Raw genomic sequence first — 25,353 nt, forward strand, 5'->3', positions numbered from 1 at the left:
GACTAGGAACTGTGGGGTTTCGGGTTCGATCCCTGGCCTTGCTCAATGGGTTAAGGATCTGGCATTGCCATGAGCTGTGGTGTAGGTTGCAGACTCGGCTTGGATCCCGAGTTGCTATGGCTCTGGCGTAGGCCAGCAGCTACAGCTCTGATTCGACCCCTAGCCTAGGAACCTCCATATGCTGTGGGAGCAGCCCTAGAAAAGGCCAAAAAAAAAAAAAAAAAAAAAAAAAAATTAAGGAACAAGCATGAGGATAAATAACCACTGAATTGAAAAATTCCACTCCTACTCCCCCTCTGGATTCTCCATATCCCTCTTTCCCCGTTTAATTTCCATCATAACATTTAGCATTATCTAACATGCTATATATATCTATACTTCTTAAGATTGTCTGTCTTCTCCTGTAAAGTGAGGATCTATAAGGACAGGGACTTCTGTTTTGTTTCTATGCACCAGCACCTGGAAGAGTGCTTGACCCCAGTCAGCACTCCATACATAGGATGAATGAAAGAATTTTGGTAGAAAACAGAGTGGACTGTGGAGGATCTTTGTTCTTATAACATTACTGCAGCCAGGTCTGGAGAAGATTGCTAATGTGGATGAATGAAAGAGAAAGTCAATTCCCAGCATCATTCTATCAACTTAATCTTTTGCATTCCCCCTACCTTGTTCTTAATCTCCACAAATAAATTTATAACCTAACTGACTGATAAGCATTAATGTGAATGAATTTGTTCTTTTCCTCCTCTTCCTATTCATTATCTTTTGATGGGGATTCTAATGAATGTTAGAATGATAAAGAAGGGGAGTTCCCGTCATGGTGCAGCGTAAGCGAATCTGACTAGGAGCCATGCGGTTGCCGGTTTGATCCCTGGCCTCACTCAGGGGTTAAGGATCCGGCATTACTGTGAGCTATGGTGTAGGTTGCAGATGAGGCTCGGATCCTGCGTTGCTGTAGCTGTGGCTAGGCCGGCAACAACAGCTCCGATTAGACCCCTGGCCTGGGAACCTCCATATGCCGCAAGTACAGCCCTCAAGAGACAAAAGACAAAAAAGAAGGGAAGAAACTGGATATTAGAAACCTTCCAAGTGGAATTAAAAGCTTTTGATTAATCTAAAAGTCTAAACCTAATTTTGGAAATGTAAACATGAGGTATTTTATAAAGATGCTTAGATTTTTACCACCTTCCTTTAAAATGTTCAGAAAGCTATATACATTATTTAAAATCTTTTTTATGTATTTTATTTCAGATGCCACTATATTCTATGTAAGAACTTGTAAAATTACATAATATCATGAAGTAATGTGTTAATACTAAATTGATTGCATGAGGAAAGAGGCAGAATAATTTAGCTGTAATTACTTGTTTGAAGAAAAAAAACAATTCCTTTCCATAGCATGCAGTTTTGCCTTTTGGTTTAGGTCAGCAGCCAACAGTGTTCTTTTTCCTTTAAGATCCTACCTAGTTACAGTAAATATAAGAGATGTGATTCTACAAGAGAGTGAGAACAGCCAAACCTTATACTATATAGAAAATAGAGGCTTAACTGTCATTTAGATAATTGGGTTAGATGAGCTAATTTCCTTAATTATGAGAGATGCTTTCAATTTACTCAAGCTTCATAGTGCAATGAATCCTATAAAAGTCGGAAGTGACCAAATGAGCTACAACATTGTAGAAGAAAGCCAAACCAATGGTTGTTTTCTTGCCAGTGTCATTTTACTCCTGTAGGAACTGTGAGGATATTCAGCTCCCTCTAGTAGTGTCTAAATGTGAGATGCTGAAAGTCTAATATGGCGGAGCTGCTAACATTACTTATTCAGATACACCCTAGACACTGAGAGCTTCTTGGTAGGCTCTAACAGAACCCACATTAACATACTTGATGTAATTTATGTGCGAGTCTGACATTTCAGAAAAAAGAAAATATACACAAATTTATATCGTGTAATTGCCCCTCCTACCTCTTGATGTGGCCTCCTCTTTGTCTTCTGGAGTAGGAAAAATATACACAAATTAAAAATAATAAAGGGTTAAATAATTATAGTACAAATTTGAGATGTAGATTTTATTTGTGAAATCTATGGTAATAATCCAATTGTATTACTCAATAAACACATGTAAGTTAATTTAAAAAATATGAGTTGGAAAGATGTAAGCCTTAATCAATCAAGAGATCATGACTGGAGTTTTTTGGTGCCTAGTGTTTAAGGATTTGGCATTGTCACTGCTGTAGCTAGGTCCAATCCCTGCCCCAGGAACTTCTGCATGCCATGGGCATGGCCAAAAAAAAAAAAAAAAAAAAAATCAGAAATAATTTTTAGTGCCAGAATTAAATTTGAACTCAGGTCCTCATGCTTCAATGCCCTTGTCCTCTGACTTAAGAACCTAAAATAATTTATAGGCCAGAAGCTAAAAAGATTGACATTGAAAGCCTTTTAAAAGAGACACATAATTTTAAAAGTATATGAAAAGAAATTCTAAATGTGACTATTTATCTTTTAAAATAGAAAACCTCCATTTCTTTAATTTTGACACTAAGTTAATTACTTGTCCTGCTTTAGATGTTAAAAGAGAGATGAATCAACATTTTAATTTCCCTATCATCGGTATTTCATTGTTTTCTCAGTTCTTGCACATAAGTCAATTTGACTTTCTGGTTGTTTTTATACTTCCTGATTATATGTTTCTAACATGTTGGCAATATCAGGTAATAAAACAAATGCAGGTCAGACCATGTTCTGATAAAACTCCTTGTTTAGTTTATGTACATTTTCAGGTTGTAGAGACTTAAAGCCTTTATTTGTTGAAGATTCTAAGGTGGATGAAATAATTTTCGAAATTATTAGCTTGAACTTGAATGTAGCAAGGTTTGATTGCATATTAATTTATTGAGAGGTTCCGCCTCATTTAAATAGAAATCTTTTATTTCTGTCACATTTCTCACATTTTTATTCTCCCGTGGTCAAAAATATGACTGTGTGGAAACAAATTCTAAACTACTTAGATTCCTTTATTGCTTAGAAAAAGAAACTAGGTAAGCCTGAACACAAAATATATTTCACATATGCTGGTGAAATGAAGATGCTTTCCCTTGGCTAGCTTATCTTCTTCTAAACCACTAAACACTAGAGTATTCCAGGGCTTAGCCCAGAGCCAGTTTGTTCCTCTGTGTTCCAGTGATTACTTCAGTCCCAGGACTTAAAACACTCTCCATGTGCTAATGCCTCCCAAATACCAGAAGGCATCACCACCACCATCCTAGTTCAAATCACTGTTTTTCCCTGCTGGAACAAATGCAGTAGCCTTTTAACTGTTCTTTCTACCTCCATTCCTCATTCCCTGTTCTTCATTTCTCTTGCTGCCCCAGTAGTCTTTTTTAAAACTCAGTATATTCTCCTCACATTCAAAATAAAACCCAAAGTCCTAATCAGGTTCTTCAAGGATATACATTGTGGGTCTCTCTGTCTTCACCTCTAATACTACCTTTCCCCTGTTGCAATAGTGGCCTTCTTGCTGTTTCTCAGACATATCAATCCTCTTCCCTATTCAAGGCCTTTTGCTGTTTGTTCCATCTTTTTCTAATGTTCTTTCTCTTGTGTCCCTACTCCCAGATATATGCATGCATGGCTCACTTGCTCCATTATTTATATCCCTGATAAAAACATCACCTTCTTAGAGGTGTCTTCTCTATTGTCTTAGGTAGTTTCTGTGTTCCTCATTTGAATAAGTTTAGTGACGTTACTGACTTTATCTTGTCTGTCCCTGTGTTCGTCAGTTCCTAGAACAGTGACTAGCTTTTCTGTGTAAAAGTAGATGCTTAATGAATATGTTAAATGAATGGATAAGTGCCCAAGTGCTCACAGAATTTGGGGAAGTTTTGCAAATTCTCCGACATCTCTGAATTTTTCATATTAGAATGGCATTCGTCTCCTTGCTAATTTAGCTTCACATGTTAAATAATCAGGCTTTGTTTGAATATAGCATCGTGTTTGATCATGGAAAGGCTCAGTTTATTCCATATTTCTAAGAATGTGTATTAGCAGAGTCATTCAGTGGAAAAGTAGGGGAGAATAAAGTGCATTTCTTTACAACTGCACAACACCAGTCACTCTAGTGTTCTTCCATAAATTCATTATGTATGTAAGATTCCATTTAAACTTTGTCTTAAATACAAGTTTGAGAGACCTCAAACAGGGCGAAGAACATAGGGTTTGGAATCAAATCTGTATTTGAGGGTTCTCTTGTGGCTCGGCAGTAATGAACCTTACTGGTATCCATGAGAATACGGGTTCGATCCCTGGCCTCACTCAGTGGGTTAAGGATCCCCCCTTGCCATGAGCTGTGGTGTAGGTTGCAGATGCGGCTCGGATCCTGCATTTCTGTGGCTGTGGTGTTGGCCAGCAGCTGCAGCACTGAAGTCCCTAGCCTAGGAACTTCCATATACTGTGGGTGTGGCCCTAAAAAGCAAAAAAAAAAAAAAAAAAAAAAAAAAAAAAAAAAAAAATCTGTATTTGACTCTTGGCTCTGCACTTAACTAACTGTGTCACCTTAGGGAATAACCTCTCTGAGTTGCAGTTTTCTCATCTGCAAAATGCAATAGTACCTGCCTTAGACTGCATGTGGTAATAATATATGTTAAGCACCTACTCAAAAAACAATAGCCTTTAAAAAAAAATAAAAGCAGTAGACAGCACAAAATGAAAGGCAGGTTTGTATTCTTAAACTCCACTCTAACCTTTGAAGAAAGGGTTACAGTTTATTTGGAAAAAATAAAAACGAAAACATGTATTCAAGGGATATGATTCAACAATTGTCTTTTTAGGGGCACACCCTTGGCATATGTAAGTTCCCAGGCTAGGGGTCGAATCGGAGCTATAGCTGACGTCACAGCACACAGGATCTGGGCAGTGTCTGCGACCAGCACCACAACTCACAGCAACACCAGATCATTTTAACCCATTGAGCAAGGCCAGGGATTGAACCCAAGCCCTCATGGGTACTAGTCAAGTTCGTTACCCCTAAGCCACAACGGGAACTCCTTCAACAATTGTCTTAACATTTTCATCATTGGGGAGTTCCGTCATGGCTCAGTGAAAATGAATCTGACTAGTATTCATGAGGATGCAGCTCAGATCTGGTATTGCTGTGGCTGTGACATATGCCAGTGACTACAGCTCCAATTTGGCCCCTAACCTGGGAAACTCCATATGCTGCAGGTGCGGCCCTCAAAAAAAAACTTTGTATCTATAACCTGCAGTTAGTCTCACTCTATAGGAGGTTCTGTTATGATCTGTATGAAAGAGCAGTACATTTTCTTCACACTATTGGCTACAAAATTTGCTTTTAAAAAAATGTCTATTTTCATACATTCTTCTCTGCTTAAAGTTAATCTGATTTGTAAATTTCAAGTATCTTGTGTTATTCAGTATAGTTCCATAAAGCAGAAATCTTCCCATATAAATTTTAAACAGAGCGGGTTCAATTATCCTTTTAAATTTAATAATAAAGCTTTTGAGAGATTACTTTTTATATGTGTAGAAAAGATTTTCCTTAATTTACCTCCAGAACTTAAAACTCAAGGCAACCTCATGGTAGCATCTTTACTTACTGACCTTCAGGCAGTGTTGTGACATTCTCAGTACCATTTTTGAGTTAAAGAATAGAAGGGGAGTTCCCGTCATGGTGCAGCAGAAATGAATCCTACTAGGGACCGTGAGGTTGCGGCTTCGATCTCTGGCCTTGCTCAGCTGGTTAAGGATCCGTCATTGCCGTGAGCTGTGGCATAGGTTACAGACTCGGCTCAGCTCAGATCTGGCATTGCTGTGGCTGTGGTGTAGGCCGACAGCCGTAACTCCGATTGGAGCCCTAGCCTGGGAACCTCCACATGCCACGGGTGCAGCCCTAAAAAAGACAAAAGACAAAAAAAAAAAAAAAAAAGAGTAGAAGGGCTGGGGGTTGGGAGAATATTGATGCAATTTCTCATAGAGGGTTTGGCCTGTAATTGTGATTAATAACAGTTGCTTTCACTATCAGGAAACAGACAGGCTGGTTTGTCTGCCTACAATCATGCTGTGATAAATGGAGCTATTTTAACTCTGGTTTTGTGTATCAAAGAAAACAGATGTAGTCTGGAACTGGAGGCTATAGGAAATATAAAGCCTACTTAACTTAATCTTCATAGTGCTTGTTTTTGGAACTGATGAGCTGGTCAGTTTAAACAGCAGCATTTATGTCAGCCATATATTTAATTTCAATTTATGACTTAAGTTTTTAGTTGTTCATTTTCTAAAATTATACCTAAGTCCTTGTCAAGAAGTAAAAAAAAAAAACAAAAAAAAAACCTTGATTAAATATAACCAGTCTTAGTTTAAACATGGATGTTTTTTCTAACCAAAATCATTTCCTATTGTTCAGAGAATTATGGGGTATCTACTTTTAGCAATTTTTGTGGGCTTAACATAATCCAATGGTATCAGGAACTTTAAAAGTAAAAAACTACTCAAAAGAATGAGCAAAAGATCAGCTTTGAGGCTGTTTGTTAGAAACCTGTAGTATGAAATAAAAAAGATATACAGATTGGAAAAGATGAATAAACTATTGCTATTGATAGATGACATGATTGTCTTTGTAGAAAATTAAAAAAAAAAAAACCCTGCAAAAACAAGATCAGCAAGTTTTCAAAATACAAGAGCATACACCAAAATCAGTCACATTTCTATATATTAACAATAAGCATATAGAAACTGAAATTTAAAATGCAGTACCAGGAGTCCCCATTGTGGCTCAGCAGTAACAAACCTGACTAGTATCCATGAGGATGTGGGTTTGATCCCTAACCTCACTCACTGGGTTAAGGATCTGGCGTTACTGTGTACTGTGGTGTAGGTTGCAGACTTGGCTCAGCTCCTGCATTGTTTTGGCTATGGCATAGGCCTGCAGCTGCCGCTCTGATTCAACCCCTAGCCTGGGAACTTCCATATGCCATAGGTGCAGCCTTAAAAAGCAATAAATAAATAAATAAAATATGATACAATTTACATTTACTCCAAAGAAAACATTTAAATCTAACAAAATATGTACTGCTTAGGCATAACTCTAACAAATATACACAAGGTCTGTATTCTGAAAATAACAGAATGCTAATGAAAAAATTCAAAGGCCTAAATAAATGGAGAGATGTGATGTGTTCATGGATTGAGAAAACTGGACGTGGTATAAAGGTGTCAATTCCCCCTAGATTGATCTGCCTATTTAATGCAATCCTTAACAAAATTTCAGCAAAATTTTTAGTCGATATAGAAGATTATTCAAAAATTTATATGGTAGGGCAAAGGAACTAAATGGCTGAAATAATTTTGAAAAAAGAATAGAGTCATAGGAATCAACTTACCTGATTTCAAGACTTACAGCTATAGTATTCAACACTGTATGTATTGGAGGAGAGAAACACTGATCAGTGGAACAGAGGAGAGAACCCAGAAATAAGACCCACATGAATATGTCCAACCAGTTTTGACAAAGATATGAAGTAACCCAATGGAGGAAGTATATGGCTTTTTAAGTAAATAATGCTAGGACAATCAGACATCCTAGGTTTAAAAACAAAAAAAAAAAGAACCTTGACCTAAACCTCACTCCTCACACCAAAGTTAATTCAACATAGGCAGTAGACTTAAATGCAAAACATAAAATAATAAAACTTTTAGGAAAAAACACAAGGGAAAATATTCAAGATCTATTTACGCAAAGAGTTCTTAAACTGTCCACCAAAAGTATAATCCATTAAAGGAAAAATTGATAAATTGTATATCATCAAAATTAAAAACATGCTCTGTGAAGGACTCTCTTAAAATGATGAAAAGTTAGGCTACAGAATGGGAGCAAATATGTGCAAACCACATATCCAACAAAAGACCTATATCTCTAGAACTCTCAAAACTCACTAGAATAAAATGCAAACAATCTATTTAGAAAATGGGCAAAAGACATGAAAAAATCATTTCACTCAAGAAGACATGCAGATGACAATCACATGAAAAGATGTTCGACATCAGTAATCATTAGAGAAATGGGAATTAAAACCATAAGAGAAATCACTGTATACTTAGCAGAAAGCTAAAATTAAAAAATAGTGGGAGTTCCCGTCGTGGCGCAGTGGTTAACGAATCCGACTAGGAACCATGAGGTTGCGGGTTCGGTCCCTGCCCTTGCTCAGTGGGTTAATGATCCGGCGTTGCCGTGAGCTGTGGTGTAGGTTGCAGACGCGGCTCGGATCCCGCGTTGCTGTGGCTCTGGCGTAGGCCGGTGGCTACAGCTCCGATTGGACCCCTAGCCTGGGAACCTCCATATGCCGTGGGAGCGGCCCAAGAAATAGCAACAATAACAACAACAACAACAACAACAACAAAAGACAAAAAAAAAAAAAAACAGTGGCAACCTCAAATGCTGGCAAGGATGTAGAGAAATTCTATCAATTATTGGTTGGAATGTAAGGTGTTGGCACAGTCATTCTTCTGTAAAAAACAGTTGGCATTTTCTTATAAAATCAAACATATAACTACCATTTGACCCAACAGTTACACTCTTGGACATTTATACCAGAAAACTGAAAAGTTATGTTCACACAGAAACCTGTACCTGCGTATTAAGAGCAGATTTACTCATAGTAGCCAGAACTGGAGTTAGGTCAGATGTCCTTCAGCTGTTAAATAGCTATACAAACTATGGTACATCTATACCATGGAACACTACTCAGCAGTAAGAGGAAATGAACCATTTGCACGCAACAACTTGGATGAATCTCCAGGAAATTTTGCTGAGTGGGGGGGGGGAGCCAATCTCAAAAGATTGCCTACTGTGTTATTCTATTTCTATAACATTTTTGAAGTGACAAAATTAGAGAAATAGAGAACAGATTAGTGGTTTCCAGGAGTTGGGTGTGGGGAGAAAATGACTCTAAACAGGCAATGCAGGGATCCTCGTGGTAATGGAAATGTTCTCTATCTTGACTATATCACTCAGCATGCTGGTTGTGATTTTGCTCTTTTGATAGCTACCAGATGAGCCTTTCCAGTATTGAATCTTTATCAGATTACTTAAATAGCAGAAGGTTTATTTTGCTCCTTTTTTCCCTTCAGTTTCTTCATTTTGACTGACTTTTTCTCACAAACTTTTAAGTGATTATAATATTTTTCCACTGAAGCAATATTGTAAATAGTGAAATTCTAAGACCAGACTGTAAAAGCCAATTGAATCTACAGTGTAGCTGAACATTTAACTATTTCAGCTGGATCATAGGATAAACAGATTTGAAAGCTGACAGAAATCCTGTTCTAAGAATGTATTGATTCTTGTGCATTCCAACCCATGCAATCACAGATGCCCAGTCCCAGACAAAGAGCAGGGACAGCATTGTGTTTGCCATCTCTTACCTTGTGCTGTCTGTACCTGTAGTAGCTTCCAGTGTCAGGTGTATCCTCTCAGTTGCACCTGAGAGGAAATAGGTGGTTTGGATAAATACCATTTCTCTTTGACTCTAGCAATTTATGTCCAGGGCTCTTCTAATACTAGATGTTTGTTAGTCTCAGAATACCTCTACTACATTATTATATCATTACAGAATAATTAACCTTTTATGTTTAGTTTCAGGTGACCAGCAAAAAGGTAATCCTAATAGATATTTTCAGGTATAAGATCTGTTAAAAAGTGACTTTAGGTAAAATTAATTTTTAATGTTCTGTATTGTCTAGTACAGAAACCACCAGGGTACTTGTGGCTAAATGAATTAAAATTAAATAAAATTAAAAATTCATTTCCTCATTTGCAGTAGCCCCTTTTCAAGAGCTTAAAACGCACATGTGGCTGGGGGCTACTGTGTGAAACAGTGCAGATACAGATCATTTCTATTGTCACAGAAAATTCTGTTAGACGATGCTATGAAGCTTTATTTCATGTATATTTTCACACATTGTTGGGAAAATGGACGCAAAATATACTTTAAAAGTTTTTTTTCAATAGACACTAGGTTCAAGTCCTTAGGAATTAAATTCTAAAATAAACTAGCTCTTGTCATTAATGATAGGTTTTCTCAGAATATAACTTCTACCACTTTTTCCAGAATTTCTTTCAGTTTGGTTGGTAGCCTCAGATTTAGAACAAAGTCATCTTGCAGTAGCAATAAGCCATTCACTGCTAATTCAGTTGCTTGTAGCAGTGAAGGTATGAGGCTTTTATGAAAATTGTGTGGGCTCCTAGGATAAAGAACTTTGGAAGAATATAGTCCAAGATTTCCGGATCTTGGTACTGTTGACGTTTTGGACTAGATAGTTCTTGGTTGTGGGGACTGCCTTGTACATTGTGGTATTACAGCAGCATCCCTGGCCTCTACCACTAGATAGTGTAGCATCGCCCTAGCTATGACAAACACAAATGTCTCCAGACATTGCTAGATGTCCCCTGGGGCGCAAAATTGCCTCTTTCGAGAACTATTGATATAGCTGAAAGCTCCTAGAGATTTTAAGGAAATGAGAGTTAGGTTCTGTGACATACCTTCTCCTGTCTTAACTACTGTAGAATAGAGTATGTCTAAGAAATATTGTCAGAATATAGAGAGTGCAAGGCAGATAAAACCAAAAGAATTTAGGAAACTCGGTCGCTTTTCCTAAATATTTACATCCCTACTCCTTATCTAAAATGGCTTATAGATAACTGTGGTTCAATATTTATTTCTTAACTAAAATTTTTTGAATAATTACTGTGTGACATAGGGTATATTATGTAACAGGACTACAAAAAAATGAATAAAACATGGCCCTAGTCTTCAAGGAGCATGTGATGTTTTCTATCCTTCTGTTTCATAATCTCTAAAGACCTATTCAAGGATCTGTAAGATCTTAGACCTACTGTATAAACTGTGTAGATGAAGCTTTAACATAAAGAAAACTGACATTTTAAAATATTTAATAAGAAAAATCTTATAATATCAGGTTTTAATTGCTTAAAGGCTGTGGTATCTGTGAATTTGTCATCTTTTTTTTTTTTTTTTTTAGGGCTGCACCCACCACATGTGGAAGTTCCCGGGCTAGGGGTCCAATCAGAGCTACAGCTGCCGGCCTACACCAGAGGCACAGCATGTGGGATCTGAGCTGCATCTGCGACCCACACCACAGCTCATGGCAATGCCGGATCCCCAACCCACTGAGAGAAGCCAGGGATCCAACCCTCGTCCTCATGGATGCTAGTCAGGTTCATTACCGCTGAGCCACGGTGGGAACTCCCTGAATTTGTCATCTTAATAGCAGAAGTTTTATGAGTAGTAGAAAATAAATCAGATGACTTAATAAAGAAGTTAAACATGACTTAAGTATCCACTAAGCATTAAATTAGACTCTGATAATCATAGTTCCATCTCATATGTCTTTAAAAGTTGGATGTTAGCATCTGTTGACTAACATTCAAGGTGTACCTCTATCAAAACCAACCACACACACAAATGCTTTATAGCCCATGTCATAATTTGTTTTTTAAAGTAAGTATACAGGAGTTCCCACTGTGGCACAGTGGGTTAAGAATCCAAGTACAGTGGCTCAGGTCGCTGCAGGGGTGAGGGTTCAGTCCTCGGCCCAGTGTGGTGGGTTAAAGGTTCCTGCATTGCAGCAGCTGCAGTTTGGATTCAGTCCCTGACCTGGGTACTTCTGTATGCTATGGGTGTGGCAAAAAAAAAAAAAAGCATACAATAAATCTTTTCAATCTCATAAATCCATAATTCAAAAAGTTTTTAATTTAACTAAAAAGAACTCTGGCTAACAGACCTTAGATGTATCCTTTTTAAGATGGGATTATTTGGTAGTTTCTGTTAAGTCTTCAGCACCTTAGACCACGAAGAGTAGTTGGAGATAATTCTTAGTGGCTAGGCTGGCTACCATGTCCACATTTTCCACACACAGGTCTCCCATTACCGATCCCCCAGTATACATGTCTCCTCATCCTTTTATGCTGTTGATCGCATCCCACAAAATGCATGCTTTCTTGGAGCTGTTAGTATCCAAAGGGGATTACTGAGTCTGTGATTTCAAAGACTATCCCCAAATGCTTCTATTTTCTCTATTCCAAAAGTATAATTTTTTAAATGTACTGTATATTGTGGAAGAACGCAAATACTTATTTTACTCAGTCTGTATATACGTTATAAGAAATTAAATTGTAAAACAGAGAACTCCATTTTTAAGCAGAAAAATAATTTCCTTCCATTAGTTTTCTGTCATGTTTAGTATTTGGCTGGCCTGTGGTTTTGGTAGCTTTAAAAATACATCTAAGACTCTTAAATACCTGGCTTTAGTATTTTGAACATTGTATATGTAGAAAAAGTGTGTATTGCAGAATACAGGATCCCTTTCTTGTTTTCAGAAATGGTGGATTTGGCTCTCTGTAGTTCTAGTGTTGACTCTCAGCTAGGTTTACACTTGGAGAGATCAGAAGTCAAAGGAATGTAGTTGAGTCAGTAGTTATGAGTGTCCCACATCAGGTAGTCCAGGTCTGGAGAAAGGAATAAATTTCATGTGGTTTAAATATACATATGCCTTGTCATGAATAACTATACATACAGGGGTCTAGAGGTAGTCCGTGGCTACCTGTTAATGCATTCATTGTCCCGTCTCGTATGGCATGCTAAATAAAGGACAGAGTATCATTTTCTCCTTTTCTTAAAATGCCTCCACATGTTTAAGCAGCTGCTGTCTAGTTGTGCACACATGTATGTTTCACATGTCCAGATCAGTATAGTCAACTAATTTCTAAAATGCCTAGCAGTACAAGTAAAGATTGTACAAATGGGAGTTCCCGCTGTGGCACAACGGGATCAATGGTGTCTCTGCAGTGCCAGGACACAGGTTCGATCCCCAGCCCAGCATGGTAGGTTAAAGGATCCGACATGGCCACAGTTGTGGCGTAGGTTGCAGCTGTGGCTCAGATCTGATCCCTGCCCAGGAACTCCATGTGCTGCAGGGCAGCAAAAAAAGGGAAAAAAAAAAAAAAAAAGATTACACAAATGGCATTACTAGTATAGTTTAGCTCTAGAAGATAAGTCTTCTACTTTGAAGCATGACCCCTCTTTGGGATTAGGGCCATTGATATTTCATTGATTTTTTTTTTTTTATAATTTATAAATTCACCTGAGGCAACCAGAGAAAGTTCTGTAGAGTTTAAGATTATTTGTAATAATCTCCTATTATAAATGTTCTTTAAGTATTTTTACTTAAATTCTGTTTTCTTTTAGTACATTTATCCTGCAGTGTAGTTGACATAAATTAAGCAAAACCAAAAGATTTCTTCTCCCTTTAATTGTGTAAACCATCATTTCTCACCTCAGTTTAAATTGTTATCGCTTAACAGAGGCAGCTCGAAGACCTCTGCCATCAAGCCATTAATGGGTTAATTTTCTTTTATGAAATATGTTTATGAGGGGCCACAGCTATGCTGCCTGTACTGCCTTTTTAAAAAAAAAAAACTTTCTAGTTCACTAATCAAATGTATGTTAGATTGATTATTGTAAAAGTATAAACCATAGAAAATTTGACAAGATAGATGTGTAAATTATCCTTCTGACAGAACTAATGATGCACTCCAAGCACCTTCTGTTTTCCAGCGCTTGGTGAGCAACTTCATTAAATATGCGATGGCTGTTGGGTGGCTTCTCAGACGATGGTTCAGTTCCTTGTGGAATTGCATTATTACTAGAGGTGTAAAACCAGGCAGACAAGCTAGCTGTTGGGTATCCTGCTGAGGTTCTAATGTGCTCCATCTTGTTGGAGCAGTTGTTTGCAGTCTTTTCAGGACAATTACATCCATAACCACAGGACACATTCAGTGAAACTATATTACAGATAACAGTGGCGACTGGCATTGACTGCTCTTCACCCCACTCTCTGAGTTGCCTCAGTGTCAGTAGCATATGATAATGCCACTTATACCACTCACAGAGTAGTTCTGTTTTTTGTTGTTGTTGTTGTTTTTTAATACCTTGGACCAAATCTGGAAGTAACTGATTTGTAAATTTTTTAAAGTGCTTAAAATCTAGGGTATTTGCAGTGAAAAGACTCTGTAGATTTTAGTTCCTTTGCAGATGAGAAAACAGGCTAAGGCATTGTGGTGAGTGGTCCCTTAGGGAGGTAGTAGGAGGACCTGGTAGAATATCTTTTGGGTGGTAGGGATTGCATGAGTAGAACTCTGTACTGTTTGGCTTCTGGTTTTCGAGCTCTTTTAAACAGAATTTTTCTTTTAAATTTAAGATTTTTTTTTTCCCCGCCGTAGACCATTTTTTCCCATCTCAACACCAACAACACTTTATTTCTAGAAGCCAAGCAGAAATATTTTGCTCAGAAGGTGCTTTCTGAGAACATCATGCTATTATTTTAATGAAGCTTGATGGTTTCCTGGAGAACTGGACACAAAAGACTGAGTTGAGCTTAAAATGGTATATAAGGTTTCTAAAAGGCAGATGTTGTGGTGTATCACAGAAGCCTGATAAATGGGAGTGCATTTTAGAATGACAGGCTGAATCCTTTAATGAAAGGTTTCCTATTTTAGTTGGTCAATTAAATCACTGTTGATGACTTTGGATCATTAATGAGCATTTATGGAAAATGACTATTTGAATTCAATTATTACAATAATACTTTTGAAAAGTACTAACCACAGATAATCCTACCCATAAATTGAAAGATTTATCCATTTTTGCCACAGTTAAGGCAGCATCCTGCTTTGCTTTTTCATGCCAAAAAGCAAGTTGGCACTTCAGAATTCTTCTAAGTACATATCCTTTCTTACAAAAGTTCTTCTTAGAAAAGGTTATGTTTTTCATTGAGTGCCTTTTAAAATGTAATTTATGCTGCTAACCATTATATTACTTCGTTATTCTCAGAATAAATTACCACGATCTAAAAACAAAGAAGGGGAACATTAAACAGTGTATAAAAGCAGATAATCAAGTTTGAGATGGTTTAGGTATTTGATTTTTTGATGCCTAAGAAGATCTCTAATTCTGGAAAAACAAGAGGAAGAAAATAGCCATTATTTCAACATGCAAATTTATTTTAAGGCCATATGAAAAAAAAATGCAAATGGAAAGCCCATAACCGTATTTTTTTTTTCTTGAGCCTAAGCTTCAGATAGTCTCCATTTTTTTTTAAAGCTGTTCTCCTTAAAATATTTTACAGATATGTATCTTGTCATTTTTTCTAGAGCATACCCAACAAATTCATCCGGACGTGATGTTTTTCTTTAATTTACTTCATTTTTTTCTGAAACTTTGGCATGTTTGGTAAAGACAAGAGGTGGTTCTTTTGAAATGCATTTTTTCTCATTTTGTTATTTGTAAAGTGGGCTGTAATCTCAGTCCAAGCTTCCTTCATCTCCATTTTATAGTTTACAGAGAAAGGAGACACCATGGAGCACAGGCTTCCCCTTGGGAATACATTGGGCTTAATGAGCTTGATAGTCTGGTGGGCTCAATAAATCAAATAAAGCAAAACATTTCTCATTTTTGAATAAAAGCATTTATCACACAGTGTTTGTTCATTCATGGTCACAAGATTGATTGGTTCCCAGCATCATAGTGTATATTGAAGCATTTTTGATTTTGTTTTTCCAGTGGGCAAGTTACGGAAGCAGTGGCTAAAGGAAAGTATCTCTGATGTCGGCTTTGGGATGCTGAAGTCTGTCAAGGAATATGTGGACCCCAATAACATCTTTGGAAACAGAAACCTTTTATAAATCCATTACTATTGTTACAAAAAATGTTACTTTTTTTTTAAGGTCTTTAACTATGGTTATACCAGTAATCAAATATATCATGGACTTTATTTCGGTTACATTTGTTTGTTGGTTTAATATAAGTTTGTTTCATTCTGTAGTTTGTTTTTTTCTACATCTATGGATTGACAGATGGTATTCCTAAATCTCTCTCATTGTAGGTGCATCAGTTTATAGCCAAATGGTTGTCATTTCAGATTTCAGTCAGGCAGCACAAGGCTGCCAGTTGTTATTTCCAAGGAAGATGCTGCCAGCTGTTTCGTATTGATGCTTCTTGGGAACAAAGGCAGATTTTGGTGTCATCTATTGTTTCACTAGCCTCTTTTTAAAATAACTTTTCTGGGAAGCAGCTATCTAGAGAAGGATTCCACTGAGGAGTGATACACATGTATGTTTTTGAAGAGTGCATTCAAGGGTGAGTAGGCCACTAAGGGAGAATACCTATGAAAGAATCCAGACAGCCTCTTATGTAGGATGCCTTCAGTTCTGTAAGGTGCTTGGCCTACATTTTTCTTTGAAATTAGTATACAGTTATAAAACCTTTAAATCATTAGTATGATTTATTCTATCAGGGGACATGTTTTTGTTCTCCATGTTTCTGTTGCTAATGAGTTATAAGTTGTATTTGTATCACTGAGATAACAGATTTTCCTAATTCAGTCATAATGTTTTATAAGAAAAGCTGACTTATCACTCATTTTATGAGAAGAACAGGTTTACCGTGAAAGGAATGCCTTTATTCAACATTTCATTCTTGTTGCTGAGATGCAGAAGAAGCTGCAACAGGAGCAGAAGAAGGAAGACTCCTTCCACTGATTTCTCCAGTTCAAAGAATTGTTTGGCTAAAGAAACACAGTCATCATTCAGCTACTGAATTTGAAAACCTCAACCGTTTCAATGAAAAAATCTTTAAAAAAAAAAAATTAACCCAAACATGATAAATGTCCATATAAAAGTAAAGTTTCAATTTAATTTTTAATGATGGTTTAATGCCTTTTTTGAATTACTGGTTTAACCTAAATTTTTTTAAAAATAATGTATTAATACACATACCATAATCAAAACTTTGAAATATCATCTTTCTTAAATAGTAGGCAGAACATTAACCACATTTAGCAAACATTTAGCAAACATTTTTACATTCAAACCTGAGTACTAAAATAAATGAAATGATTACTTTGAATCACTGTCTGTCAAGGTTCATGATTCATATTTTGAGATGGATTCTTTTCTTAATGCAATACCTAAACTTTTGATAATTTTTTTAAAATTAATACTTGATCAGTTAATGTAAGTCAAAATGCAGACGATCCTTCAAAAGGACACACTGTCTGTCTATGTAGCAACAGCTCCAAAGTATTTTTGGGCAGTTTGATACCTTTTATATCTGAAGTAGCCTTAACCAGAAAAGTGAAAAATCTAAAATTGACAAAATGGTATTTTTAAGACTTCAAAATGATAGTAATTTTTAATAAGTAAAATTGGCCTCAAACTAATCTGTAATCAAATCAAAATGAAACATAACAACAAAAACTAAATATTTATTTATTTGAAGCTGCCTCTCTTCATTGGTGATTTATTTTTAATTATAAAATTTCCAGCAGATCTTTGCTTAAAGCCCTTGATATTTGAAATAGTTGGATACTTGATGAGGAAATTTACACTTGCCTCTATAACTATAAATATTTCAGCTTTATAAAATGCATCTATTCATGAAGGTGATTTCTCTAATTGGTGATCAGAATGTAAAATTTAATATGGTACTAATATCTCACTGGAGTGTATACATGTTTCTGAATAATTTTTAAAAAATAAAACAGTTCATAAGCAGATCCATTCCTTTGCACGTGATTGTTATAACATTCTTTCCCAGGGAGTTCAGATTTTAGCAGCCTCAGAATTAGGAAACTATAAATATAATACCTAAAATTGTTGGATTCACTATTCTACATGAACCTTATGGAAATTGGTGATTTATGCTTTTGTTTTCCGTCTCCCATGTAGGCATAACTCCCCAACCTTGATTTTATGGTGATGACTACATTTTATAGTTGGAATTGTTTCTACAGAGATCATTTTGAAACACATGAACACTCGTCTTTACTGTTTCTCTGATTTAGTAAACTAGAAAGCCTTTCCCTGCTTTCACATACCCACTTCTGAGAGGTGCCTCGGCATTTGCTTAGTGTCTCTGGAGAGCTGAGTTCTTGATGGCAGGCAGAAGCACTTAAAACCTTGCCTTCTATTTCTGAAGTATCTGAATATGGCTACATAAAAGTTAAAGCCAGGGGAACCTTGTTTATGTGAGGCTTCTTGACTCATTTTGAATACGTTTCTTTATGTAGCCTGTTTGGTTCTCAGTACTGCATAACACCAACTTGTCTTTCTTAAATTAGTCATATTTCTAATATTTTATTTGATGATGTCACAATGTGTTGGGGTTTTATTGGGAATGGGAACTTGCTGCTAGTGAGAAATGGCATTAAATACTAAAGACTCAGTATGAATAGACTTCATGGACCCTTAGAGAAACTGTTGCCTTAATGTTTGGTGCACTTTACAGTGTGTAAGTGAGGTTAGTCTTATGCTGAGTAGCATGAGCTTTTTTTAGTTTAGTAGGAATTGCAGAAGCCACATGTTTATTGTGCCCAGCATTTTACCACAAACAAAGAGGATTAATTTCTTTCCTCCGGTGAGGAATTGGGAGTTTTCCTCCGAAATGCTAACTTATTATATAGTACTGTTACTTAGAAGCTATATATGAAGCTGGAAGCCTTGTAGTATACATAACTGTGTTAATGTATTTTGGAAAACAAAAGCACAATGAAAGATGAACTTCCATCGGTATGTGTATTAAGCCAGATAATGGTTGCAAAAAAAACCCTCTTTTTCAGAATATTCTCTTATTAACTCCTAAGTCCTAGCTTGCATTTTTGAAAATGACTTGTATCTTGGCTCCACAGATTTTCCCTTGTCATATTCTTTTATAGTTACAGTTTATTAACTGAGCTAATCAGAGGAGCCCTTGGCCCCAAGCTGAAGCCTGTAACCTTGGTTGTTAGAATGGACTAAGTTTGGTTGAGCATCTATCCTGTGAAAACATAGAATCCAAATAGTTATTATGGATCGATTAACAGGCTGCTCATGCTGGTACTTGAAGCAGTCAAGGTGGAATTCTATGGAAAGCATCTCTACTTTTTAAGAAACACTGAGACAAGTGTTAACACAGTTTTACTAGCCTCTTAGTTACCACTTAATCTTTAGCAATTTTGATTTTACTTAGGGCTTAGCTCATGGTGGGAGAAAAACTGAAAAGAACAAGCGCCAGGTTAGGATTAAAGAACCCAGAATTACCTTCCACTTTGTGAGTTATGGAAGCTTGGCTTTGCTCAAGGCTTCATGTTCGCAAATGAGCCACCTGTCAATATATACATTTAATCCTTATTAATTTCATATACATTGATGCTGAAATCCATAAAATGTAAAAGATTGTTTTAAACTATTGAAATATAGTGTCTAACATGAAAGATGTAAGTTACTCAGCTTTCTGCTCCCTAAGTCAAACAATGTTTGTCTTTAACTGTAAAAACTACATGTAATGTCAACAGATTATAGAAACTTATATTATTAATAAAATGGACCTGGGTCTAAGAGATTTTTTTTTTCTTTAAAGGGAATGTGAAGCTGTTCTTCCGTTTACATCTGGGTTTTTCTTTCAATTTTAGTGTTTCATTTTCATATTTCCACCCATTTGAAAACAATTTTTGTCATTTTATTAGTGAGGCATAATCAAGTGCAACCTAATATAACTATTTTTAGCTGAGTATATTGTTAGTTAGGTTTTACTACCCTCTAATTATCTTGAATCAATGTTATATTCCTAGGAGGTGTTAAGTCTCCTGTGAACTTGAAGCATTCCCATTTGAACCTTGGAAGATCCTCAAAGAATGAGCACTCCTGTGCTTTTCTAACCACAACAATTCCTTAACAAACGTGAGTAAGGACCACTGATGTATAGAACACTCAAGCCAAAGAACCATCACAGAATTAACTAACTTTAGTTCTGTGAGCATGAAAAGATTTCTTTTTTGGTTCCCAAAGGAGATTGTTTTATACTTTTTTTTCCACAAGGAGCAAAAATAACACATTAATTATCGTGAAGAATGTTTTTCAAAGATTCCAACCTTCCAAATCTGAGAGAGAGAGAAGGAAAAAAAATGTTTGAGTGTGATTTCTAAGCAGCATATATATACATGTTTTTAAGGCATCTTACTGTTGGCAGTATTTTTCCAGAATAATATGAGCACACTATGAAACATGTTGTTTAATCCCTGAAGTAATCTTGTTCACATATCCAAAAAAGACAGGAAATGCTTCGGGGCATACAGTTTCTATAAATAATTATTTTTTGAGCTATTTAAAGGATATCCCCAAAAGCTCAGAGTGCCTTGTTGGGATTTTTTTTTTTTTTCTCCGTGAAATAGCCATTATTTAAAATGAGTGGGAGAGGATAAGTCTTTAGAGACGGAGCTTGTTTAGCAGTTCAAGGCTATTCCTCTTCAAGAACACATCAGGAATTAAGTAGTTCTATGTAGAAACATGGAAAATCCTTTCCACAGTGTGGGTGTGATCATCTGTTCTAGCATTATTGTGTGGTGGACCTGTGATCTCACATACACCTATTCACTCAGTGAGATTTATGTGTGCTTAATTGCATTTTCATTCCTGCTGTCCCAACTTAGTAGCCCTAATATGTGGCTTGGTGGATGTGGCATACTCACTCAGTGCTGGAGACACTCACCACACGTTTGGGTGTTTGCTCACACAGCTCCGTAAGGAGCAGAGCCTGATTGGGGGCGGGGGGGGGCGCTTATTCCTTATGTTGTGTGTCCTTTTTTGTGTGATGGTGCCTTCAGAATAATGACTCTTTCTGTTTCTGAACAATGATAAATCTTATGAGAAATACGTGTAGGTTATATTTCTTAACTTTTGTCCTTTTTTGCCTGTGAAAAAATACCTTGGCTCTGATACAACTTGACTTGAATAATATCCTGAGTCTTCCTCCAAGGCAGTATCTACTCCTGCCAGTACTGTAGTCATCTTTTTGGGAACTACATGTGGATAAGCACTTGTATGTAAGCCATCATACTGCTGTAACTAATGCATACAAACAATTCTCTTTACATTGATAGTCTTAAAAGTGGATATGTAGTGGGAAGGAGAATTCCTGAGAGAGTCCAGCATAACTTTATCAATTCAGACTGAGCCATACTGTTTTCCCCAAGGGCTCACCACATAGTCAGTATACTGTGCTTTCAGTGTATGTTTGGATTCTCCTTTTATTGCTTTTCTTAGCCTGTACTGTTCTATAAGCAAATGCCCATGTGTGATTTTTAAGATGTGCTGGGAAAAAATAAAACAATACCAAAACTACTCATTGTTACAGAGATTATTGCTTTTTCTTTCATGTTGATTCCATTTAATCTTTGCTGATAGCATCCTGCTGTACTCAGGGAATAATAGGATATAGTCTATTCCCATAAGTAGCCTCTCTAATAGTGAAGGACAAGTGCATGGATACTGATTTTATCCCTGCCTGTGGCTCCCACACTGGAGGGAAAGTAGTAGCTGTTTGGGCTCTGAAATAAGTGAGGATAGGACCTCGATATATTTCAATAATCACGTGTCACACTAAGATTTTAGCTCTCATGTAATATGTTAGTTATAGATAATTAAGGAAAGCAGTTTTCTACCTGGCTTATATAAAGCTCAGACTAGATGAACCTTAGAAATGATCTCATCTTACTTTCTCCCAAACATAAATGCTATTACCCTCCCCCCACCAATCTCCCAAGCCACAGGCAGATAACCAGTCTTCCTGAGTATTTGCAGTGACCAAATGGGGATTTATTGCCTTTCCAATGAGTTTTTTCCCATTTCTGAAATCTTCAGGTATTAAGAGGTTTTGGCTTATTAGACTGAAGTCTGCCTCCCTCTTCTGTCCATTAATATAATTTCTGTCTTCTTTAGTCATAAAGAATTGTCCAGTTGCTCTGTTGAAGGGCAGCTCTTCAGGTATTTAAAGACAGCTCATGTTACCTTAGTTCTTCTCCAGTCAGTTGTTGTGCCTGGCAGTTCTAGACCCTTCACTATCCTAATCTCTCTCCATATGTGCACATTTGATGTTCTTAGAGTGAGGTGTCGAGGCCTGAATGTTCCAGAGTAGCAGCAATGATTTCCTTATTCCTTAGTAATGCATCTTAGGTGGACATTGTACTGTCATCTCACATTGAACTTAAGTTTAATAGTTTCTCTTTTTTGCATGTACCATTTTTCGCCACATCTCCCTGGATGCTGATTTTTTTAAAGCCTCATTACTTATTCTTACTAAAATTTGTATCTTACTTTTGGAGTTCCCGTCGTGGCTCAGTGGTTAGCAAATCCGACTAGGAACCATGAGGTTTCAGGTCGATCCCTGGCCTCACTCAGTGGGTTAAGGATCTGGCATTGCCTTGAGCTCTGGTGTAGGTTGCAGATGGGGCTCGGATCCCACGTTGCTGTGGCTCTGGCGTAGGCCAGTGGCTACACCTCTGACTTGACCCCCAGCCTGGGAGCCTCCATAGGCCAAGGGAGAGGCCCAAGAAATGGCAAAAAGACAAAAAATAAATAAAATTTGTATCTTACCTTATATTTAGATCCAGATTTTTAAATTTTATAATCTTGATTCCTCCCCAGAATATCTTTTGTCCCATCCAGCTTTGGGTCATCAGTAGAATTAAGATACATACTGTCTGGATTCTCATCCAGTAATGGCAGGTATCTAACACAACAAGGGCCTGCCCAATTACACATTCAGGAAAGAGCCTTCAGAGTTCAGGCAGCTAACATTTCCAGTTGACATGCTATTGTTCACTTCGTATTTTTACATTTTATTAACAAATAGGCATTTTTCAATGAATAAACATTTATGCCAGGCAAAGATTAAACATGCAATTTTGTCTACTTGACATCGCCAGCTGCCAGACTGAAATCCTTTGACAAAACTTGCTGCTCTGACTTTCAGTACTAACCTATCAGAAAAACTAATGGGGTCTTACCGCCCTCACGTTTACTTTTGCTTGTGTTTGCCCCAGAGCATGTCTCTTTTCAATATACTTGTGCTGCCTTTTCTGATGTGATCTGTTAATTGGGTGTAGTATTGGCTGATAGACAACCTTTGAATCCATTCCTTCAAAGTTCTGTCACATCCATCGTACCTCATTATACCCTCATTAGAGCCTGGGAAGATAACTTTTTAAGTGACTGAAATTTGTCACTGTAAAGCTACAAAATAACTTGGGAGAAGGTGGAGTTCTAAGAACACAGTGAAAGGGAACTATTGTGCAAATTTTGTGGTTGCTCAATTTTTCTTTACCAACTAAAGCCACTTTGCCTCTTTGGGCCTTATATCTTTTGTAAAATGAAAATCTCTAGGGTCCCTTCCAACTCAGACTCAGTGTTTCTTTTTCTTTCTTTCTTTTTTTTTTTTTTTTTTTTTTTTTAATTTAGGGCCTGACCCGCAGCATATGGAAGTTCCCAGGTTCCCTCCCAGGAGTGGAATTGGAGCTGCAGCTGCCGGCCTACGCCATAGCCACAGCAATGCGGGATCTGCGCCACATCTGCAACATACACCACAGCTCACGGCAATGCTGGATCCTTAACCCACTGAGTGAGGCCAGGGATGAACCCTTGTCCTCATGGATACTAGTCTGGTTCATTACCACTGAGCCATGATGGGGACTCCGTAACTCAGTCTCAGTGTTTCTGATTGAGTCTCTGTATTTTTGCAAAACGCTACCCTAGAATTATTACGCTAATAATTTCCTTTTTAATTTATCCCTTATTAGCCAGACACTGCTGGGCACTTAACCCTAAACAAGAGGTCATGATTATTATCACAACCCTGTGAAGTGAGTGGTACTGTCCCCTTTTCACCAGTGAAATAGCTGAAGTTTAGTGACATTGAGTAGCAAGTAGCTGAGAAGTGGCAATGCCAGGAGATGGAACCATGTCCAGCGCCTCTGTGCTACCTGCTCCATCGCTCCTGGCTGTTTGTGGTGGTAGTCAGTCTGATGTATACAGAATTTCTGCTTTTTAAAGTAGATTATCAGTCATTGCACAGAAGGGCACAAGTAAGGAAAGGGAGTCTCCTAACTACCGAGGGGAAACCATGGTCTTCATGACTCTATGCCATTGAAATACCAGGAAGCCTTTTGTCGTAGATGCTGTTGTGCCCTGTAAATGTTTAATCCACAGGGTCCTGCATTGATGCCTTTGTAGGTTTAATATGAAACTCATAAAAGGAAGTGCTGTATTTTATGGACTTAATACATTTGCACTTTTAGAACTTTAATATTGTATTTCTTTGAGCTGTGCTTAAAAGTGTAAGAACAATCCCATACTATAAATTATTAATCTTACTGTATAGAGACTAGAAATTAAAAGAATTATTTAAGATTAAAGAAACACTGTAATCTAAGGCCAATCTAGATTCTTTGGGAAGTCACATTTCCTTAAAACTGCAAATTTAAGAATTAAGGTTGCTGCTGAAGGATTTGAGCTACATTAGGGTACTCGAAAAGTCGCATTTGTTTTATAATTAGAACAAAGGGGTAAGTTTAGAATCTCGTGGTTGTAGTCATGGCGATTATGTGGTTGGATGACCAAGAACCCAGACTGGTGCATCACAAAAAAATGCTCTTTGATTAATACTAAAGGTATAGCTCAATAAGTGAGAACAAAAGGCCCACATGTCACATTAGTCCCGGTGATAGATCACCAAGGGATAAGAGGCAGTTAGTGAATGGTGGATAGTGAGGTGCAAGTCACACCATTGCTAGGAAGCTGCTCAGTGTGCCAGAGAATACCCTCAGGAAAGCACAACCTCCCAGATGTTTCCACGTCACCATAGTCATTAAAAGACAGACAGACTAAGGAACATAAGACAAAAAATTGTATTTAATAGCACTGATGTTCTGGAGTTCCTGCCGTGGCTTAATGGGATTGGCAGCCTCTCTGCAGTGCCAGGATGCAGGTTCTATCCTGGACCTGGCATAGTGTTTTAAGGATCTGGCATTGCATGTTGCAGTTGCATCTTAGATCTGATCCCTGGCCTGGGAACTCCATATGCTGTGGGGCAGCCAAAAAAAAAAAAAAGAAAGAAAATAGAAATACAGATGTTTATCAGAAATGAAAGGTTTGACTTTGGTGATGTAATCCTTTTGAAATCAGGTCATGTACCTAGTGGTTAGGACTCAGCACTTTCACTGCTGCAGCCCAGGTTCAGTCCCTGGTCTGGGAACTAAGATCCCACAACAAGCCACTGCATGCCTCATCCAAAAAATAAAATAGGGAGTTCCCATCGTGGCGCAGTGGTTAACGAATCCGACTAGGAACCATGAGGTTGCGGGTTCAGTCCCTGACCTTGCTCAGTGGGTTAACGATCCAGCGTTGCCGTGAGCTGTGGTGTAGGTTGCAGATACGGCTCGGATCCCGCGTTGCT

At 37.4% G+C, this 25,353-nt stretch overlaps 1 protein-coding gene across 3 annotated transcripts in view; it reads left to right on the forward strand.

Annotated features, from left to right (window-relative positions):
• AGPS (alkylglycerone phosphate synthase) overlaps positions 1 to 21,245 on the forward strand; it is a 139,843-nt gene extending 118,598 nt beyond the window's left edge. For 2 of the 3 annotated variants that reach the window (XM_021075128.1, XM_021075129.1), the window contains exon 20: positions 15,652 to 21,245. In XM_021075128.1, the coding sequence (XP_020930787.1) occupies positions 15,652 to 15,773 (122 nt within the window). In that variant the 3' untranslated portion in view covers positions 15,774 to 21,245. Of the gene's footprint in view, positions 1 to 456; positions 714 to 15,651 lie in introns of those variants that run through there. The other variant, XM_003359569.5, reaches the window with a different exon arrangement.

Source organism: Sus scrofa, chromosome 15 (genome assembly GCF_000003025.6).
Source record: "Sus scrofa isolate TJ Tabasco breed Duroc chromosome 15, Sscrofa11.1, whole genome shotgun sequence".
In the NCBI taxonomy this organism is placed as follows: domain Eukaryota; kingdom Metazoa; phylum Chordata; class Mammalia; order Artiodactyla; family Suidae; genus Sus; species Sus scrofa.